This window comes from Balaenoptera ricei, chromosome 5 (assembly GCF_028023285.1).
Source record: "Balaenoptera ricei isolate mBalRic1 chromosome 5, mBalRic1.hap2, whole genome shotgun sequence".
In the NCBI taxonomy this organism is placed as follows: Eukaryota; Metazoa; Chordata; class Mammalia; order Artiodactyla; family Balaenopteridae; genus Balaenoptera; species Balaenoptera ricei.
This window is the reverse complement of record NC_082643.1, coordinates 112619240-112626043: the sequence shown is the minus strand read 5'-3', so window position 1 is coordinate 112626043 and position 6804 is coordinate 112619240. Positions and strand designations below refer to the sequence as shown.

The 6804-nt window shown below is 46.8% G+C and overlaps 1 protein-coding gene across 1 annotated transcript in view; it reads left to right on the top strand.

Moving 5' to 3' along the window:
• Positions 1–5843: 5843 nt before the first annotated feature.
• The window catches only part of COL25A1 (collagen type XXV alpha 1 chain), a 451181-nt gene continuing 450220 nt past the window's right edge, over positions 5844–6804 (top strand). Inside the window, exon 1 of the mRNA XM_059924214.1 lies at positions 5844–6140. Coding sequence (XP_059780197.1) covers positions 5844–6140 — 297 coding nt within the window. The remainder of the gene's footprint in view (positions 6141–6804) is intronic.

Sequence of the window (6804 nt, the reverse complement as noted above, 5' to 3'; positions counted from 1 at the left end):
AGTGACTTATTTTGGTCAGAGAATCTTTTTAAATACACATAAGACATAAAAATTTGGAGTGTGTGTTAGTTCACCTCTATGCTAAATATCTTCTATTGATGAGACTCTTAGAGGCTTATGGGAGTGGATTATGCCCTCCCTTTAAAAAAAAAATTAATGCTTTTACCTATGTTAAAAGCTCTTGGGGCTTCCCTGGTGGTACAGTGGTTAAGAATCCGCCTGCCAATGCAGGGGATACGGGTTTGAGCCCTGGTTCGGGAAGATCCCACATGTCGTGGAGCAACTAAGCCCGTGCGCCACAACTACTGAGCCTGCGCTCTAGAGCCCAAGAGCCACAACTACTGAAGCCCGCGCACTTAGAGCCCTGCTCCGCAACAAGAGAAGCCACCACAATGAAGAGTAGCCCCCGCTCACCGCAACTAGAGAAAGCCCGTGCGCAGCAACGAAGACCCAACGCAGCCAAAAATAAATAAATAAAATAAAATAAATTTATTTTAAAAAAAAAAAGCTCTTTCTTCTATCTTCTTTTTCTCCCACTCACCTTCTTTCTCACTTTAACTTCCTGCCATGTTTCTCTGTCAGAAGTCTTTGTCTAGTTCTTTTTTTCTGGGGCCTGGAGATTGGTAACAGGAATTCTAGAGGAAGTGCTGAGTCCTGGGTCAGGATCCTGGCTAGGCTAGCATTAGTAGGAGGAGAGATGAGAGTGGACATATCGCTTGACTAGTTCATTGTTTTTGACGTGCACCAATGGGAGGCATCAAAGAAATAGAACATATTTTATTCAGTTTAATCTGTCTCAATAGAGGGCATCCTAATTTCACATGAGATGGGAGAAGGCGTATCTTTCCAATTCTTTCCCAGTGGGCATGTCAGTAAAATAGGAATGCATAAACATTGGAAAGACAGAGATTGTTATTGCAGGGCCTGCCTGACATTATGGTGTTTTTCAATACCACTTATGATGCTGTAGCAGATGAAGACTGATTTCTTGTGACTCTGATTCTGCTAGTTTTCTACTGCTGTTGTAACAGATTACCACAAACTGAGTGAATTAAACAACACAAACTTATTAATTATAGTTCTGATGATAAAAAGTCCTCAAATAAAAGAACTGGCAAAGCTGCATTCCTTCTGGATGCTCTACGGGAGAATTTGTTCCTTGACTTCTTCAGCTTCTAGAGACTGCCCATAGTCTTTGGCTTCCAAGTTCAAAGCTAGTATTCACATCACTCTGACCTCTGCTTCTGGTGTCATACCTCCGCCTACTCTGAAACCCTGCCTTCCTCTTACAAGTGTCAACGAAAGTGGGGTCCGGCTGCTCACCGCTCAACAGTCAATAAAGAGGCCAGGTTGGTGGGAAGGAAAGTTTGCTTTATTTTGGATGCCGGCATCCGGAGGGCGGGGAGGGCAGACGCCTGTCCAAATGCCGACTCTCCCCTTCCTACAACCAGTGGGCAAGAGCTTTTATAGGCTGAGGGAGGGGGCGACACATAGAAACAGTACAGTCAGCTCTGACAGTCATCTTGAATTTGGTCATCAGTGGTCTGACGAGAGTCATCTTGATTGTGGTAGGTACAGTTGATCTTCAGTTCCAGGGTTGGTTTCTGTTTCTCTGAGGCCAATTCTCGGAATCGTGGCAGCTTATGTCATGGCTACAGTCTGGTCATCAGGTAGTTAACTTCTTCCACCTGGTGGGGATTTCAGTATCTATTAGACAGCTCACAGGATATGGCTCAGAATATTATCTACAGCCCTTAAGGAGGAACTAAAGGTCCTTGACTATGCTTCATGACTAAACTATTATTTTTTGATCTCTTTTGACTGTTTTCCTCTGTTTCTGCATTTTCTCACTTCTCTCATTAAAATTATTCTTTGGCTAAAGTTTCTCCACAGACAAAAGGCAGGCAGAGGACATGGTGGGGGGGGCAAGGACCATAGGGTCCTGCTCTGAAATCCTGCCTCCCTCTTACATTGGGCCCACTTACATAATCAAAGAAAATCTCCCCATCTCAAGATATGTAACTTAATGACATCTGCAAATCCATTTTGTCAAGTAAGGTAACATTCCCCATTACAGGTTTTGGGGATTAGGATGTGGACATCTTTGGGAGTCCATTATTCTTCCAATCACATACGTGTTCTACAACCAGCTGCCTGTCTTTTACTCCTATTGATATCATTGATATCATCCAATTGATAAACTGGAGTCAGCTAGACTCTACCATTTTTAGTGCTATTTTTACTTTTTTGAATCCTTCTCCACATGGGAACCAAAACAACAACTGTGCTCTGATGAATCTACAGAACAACATGGGTTCAAATGCCCAGAGCTTTCTTGATCCACACATTCTCTGTGCTTGATGCAGAGAATCTACCAGGTTTGAAATCCTAGTGCTAATGACTGGTACATTTCTGGGGTATTGTGCCCACCTAAGAAAGTAAAACTAATCCTCTGGATAAAGATCCCAAATCCATAAAATTCTAACTCTATCTTTCCACTAAGATCTGGCAGTTCTGAGAGCCTGCAAGAGTTCTTAATGTACCTTCTCATGACCAATTTCCACAAAGTATGATATAAGAACATTGCATCATCCAAATTAAACGTGTGACCTACTGTCAGCATCAATCAGCACAGAAAGTGGCCTTTCTATTGAAATTTTAAGAGAATGATGCCTTGCCCCAAAGAAAAGTTCTTCATACTCTTTGTCTGTATACTTTCATTAGAGAAACTGGCGTGGAGAATGTACGGGGAAAGATGAGCAAAGAGGAAGGTGAGATGACAGACACCAGGTGGTGACTTGTAAGACATCATTTCCACCCTCAGGACAATATAAAGTACTTAAGGAATTTAGGTAGATGGGGAGAGGAGGATACAGGAGAAGTCAAAGGTTGTTTACTGGGTATTTTGGCTTGGGGATGCTGGATTAACAGTGGCTCCATTTACTGAAATGGAAAATAAATGAGGAAGAACAGAATTTGGAGGTAAGATGCGGGTCAAGTTGGAATGGCTTACAGGACATCCAAGTGGAAATGGCTATATGGCTCAGGAGAGAGGTTTGGGCTTGCAATATGGGTTTATGACTCACCAGTATAAGGAGAGTAACTGACAGCACTACTGGAGATAGTGTACAGCAGTGGTCCCCAACCTTTTTGGCACCAGGGACCGGTTTCCTGGAAGACAATTTTTCCACAGACCAGGGGGTGGGGCGGGGGGAGGGATGGTTTTGGGATGATTCAAGCTCATTACATTTATTGTGCACTTTATTTCTATTATTATTACATCAGCTCCACCTCAGATCATCAGGCATTAGATCCCGGGGGGTTGGAGGCCCCTGGAAGAGAAAATGACATTAAGATAGAGTCCCGAGGAACACCAATATCTAGAGGATAGGCAGAGGAAAAGCCTGCAAAGAAGACTAAGAAATGGTTAGAGAGGTAATTGGAACATCTGAAAGAGTTGACATGTTAAAAAATTTGTACCCATACCTTGGGTGCTATTATTGGAAACACATTTAATCACAATTAAATGTGACTTGAAAATTGTTTCTTTATATATAAAATGGGGCCAGTAATTCCTTACTTGTATCACAGGATTATGAGGTTCAAATGAAAAAGTGTATTTGAAAATATTTTGTAAAGTGTTACTCCAGTGGTCTCAAACTTTAGTGTGCCTCAAAATCATTAGGTGGATGTGTTAAAATACAGATTGCTGTGTTTCTGATTCGTTAGTAATAGGAGTAGTTTCTGAGTCAGTAGAGGTTGGGTGGGGTGCTAGAATCTGAATTTTGCATAAATTCTCAGAAGATATGGGTCTTGCAGGTCTGGGGCCCCTCTTTGAGAACTACTGTGTAATACAAGTGTAAGGAATTAGGCTTCTGATTTTATAGCAAAATTCACTGTTTTCCTCTGATTTGTGTCTGTTTCATCCCCTAATTTTTTCAAACTTGTATCCTCCATCAACAATGTTGTTCAAACATCTTTACCCTGCTTCATACCTAGCAATACCCGTTTGCATTTATGAAAGATCAGTTTAGTGTAGTATTTTGTTGGTTTACATTAATGAGCAGCAACCTGAGGTTAACTTGATTAAGAAGAATATGAAAAATATACGATATTTCTCATGAGGAGAAGGAGATAAGGAGGAACTCTTTGGAGTAAGAAGCGGGATTTTTTTTTTTTTTTTCTTCAAAGTCAATTAGATGTAGAACGCTACTTGTTACCAACTTTCAAAAATCCCCTTAGAGAACTTGTAATTTGATCCAGAGGGAGCAGCTTGAGGAGAGTCAGGTAACAGGAAAAACTGACCTCATTCTTCAGTCCTTTCCGAAATCCTGAGAAACGTGTGTACCTCAACACTCCCTTCTTCAATCCCACAAAACAGGGAATCAGGAAAATGCATTAGCACCCTCGTACAGACTAGGAGCACAGGGCGGGAAGGAGACTCGGCCCCGTCAAGACAGAAGGGTGCTGGGGGAGGGGAGAGAGAACTTCCCCTAGTCGGAGCCTGCAGCGCGGCCGTGGGAAGACAAGTGAAGTGGGGAAATGTATTAATACTTCAGGCGTCAGCCAGACACTTGGCCTCTGGGCATGTGGGAAGGTGAGGGAGGAGGGAAGAAGGCTGCACCAGAACGGGAGCGCTACAGCTCCCGCCGCTGATTTAGAGGGAAGACCTAGAGCGCTCGAGCTTTCTGCTTCCCCTCTTCCCTCCTGGAGGCCATTTCTCCATATTTAACCGGGATAAAGAAGGGGCGCGGAGCCGAGTCAAAAAAGCCAGAGTTGCCGCCTCCCCCCACCCCCAGCAGACCTCGCTCCGGCCACCGGCCCAGGCGGGAGAAGTGGCCTTAGGGGACGCTGAAGTAACTCCGTAGGGGGGGAGGGGTCGCCAAGCTCCTCTCCAATCGCCGTGGCCGCTCCAGCTATTTGCATATATTATGGGGGCTCAGCTCCCAACCAAGCTCCCCGCCCGCCCCTCGGGGGTTCTCCCCGGCCCCGCCCGCGGGCTGGGCGAAGGTGAATACATTATGCTAATGAGGCGGGCTTCTGCCCGGGCTTGGGAAGGGGGGCGCACTGCAGCAGGAGCCGCAGGCTGGAGGCCCGGCGCCGGGAGGGGGTCGGGGGAGGGACGCCGCTGTCGGAGCGCGCGCGCACTTACACGCTCACACACACGCTCACACACGAGCATCCCGAAGGGTATTTAAGGCTCGCAAACGCGAGGCTGAGGAGATACTTCGGGCAGCCGCGACTTCGGCCTCGCGACTCCCATTTTCTCCTTGGGGATTTCGTTTTCCTCTCTCCTCTCCCCCTGGGCCACCCATTTTGCACTGCACTCTCGTGGTCTCTCTCAGCCCTTTCACCTGGAACTGAATCCAGGTGGGAAACAGGTCGGCGTGAGGAAAGACACCGAATAGGTAGAAATAAGGCAAACTAACAGAGGCGCAACAGGTCCGGTGCTCTGCGGCGAGGGCGAGCGGCGGCCCCTCGCAGCGCCTTGGCCGCTGTCCCTTGGACCCCGCGCGGCCGCTCTCCTCAGAGGAGGTCCCCGTCCTTCGAGGGGCCAGGAGGGACACCCGGGTGGGTTTCATTCCGGATTTTAGCTTATTGCCACCAGTCCCCGGACTGAGGGTGCTTGTCACTCGCAGCTGGGAGGGGAGAAGAAAGCGGAGGATGGTCCACGTCTGCGGGTCTCGGCGCTGATCCATCGCCGCGCCCCGGCTCCGACTCCGCCAACTAGTTGTGCAGCCACCGGGACTGAACTTTGGAGGAAACGTCCTTTTTCTTTCTTTTACGATTATTGGAGGTGGTAGAAGGTGGGAGGCGAAGCCGAGACAGCCGACCCCGCCACGATGCTGGTGAAGAAGCAAGCAGGGAAAGGAGGGGGGCGGGAGCCGGGCTCCGAGGACCGGAGCCCAGCCGGGCAGCGTTGTGCCCGGACCGTGTCCCCGTGCGCCGCCCTGGCCGCCCTCCTGTCAGTAGTGGCCGTGATGTCTTGTCTGTACCTGGGGGTGAAAACCAACGACCTCCAGGCGAGGATCGCCGCCCTCGAATCAGCCAAAGGAGACCCTTCCATCCGTCTGCTGCCTGATTGTCTGGATCAGCTCAAAGCAATGGTGCAAGAGAAAGTGGAGCGACTTCTGGCTCAGGTGTGAAAGGCTGGGGTGTTTTGCACGTGGATAACATCTTGCACAGGCGTGATTCTGTGTACATGCCCAGCCTCTGCCTTACTGTATGCAGACGTGATATGGCTGTGTGTGCACATATATGCTAGGCCACCATCTCTGCTCACTGTAGCATATATTTGTATATGCACACACTTTGATATCACCCTCTGTCTCTATCATCTTCCCTTACTCTTCTTAATGTTTGCATGCTAAACATATATGGAGGTCTAAAAGGGGGAAGGGTGGCCAGAATGACAGGGTGGCATTTCAGCTCTTTTTAGTTTCTGGAGTTGCATGTGGATCTTTTCCAATGTTGTGGAGAGTATTCCTTGCAGAGATAACATCTGTTATATCCTTTTTACGGTATAAGAAGGTTAGGGCCATAGGTGTTATTAATATACAAAAGGGAATCACTCTTAAAAGTGAAATAATTCTACATATGATTTTAGATCAATTATTTCACACATTGAATGTTTTCATTTTAAATGTTTAAAAAGAAAAAAAAATAGTAGCTTGATTTTTTTGTAAAGGATGCAGTGCCACGGGTGTTTGTGAATGCAGAGCCATTGGAGTTGAGAGTTGAAAGGAATCTGTGTTATGTTTATCAAAACCAGCGGTGCTTTTACTACAGTTAGGGGGTTTTCTG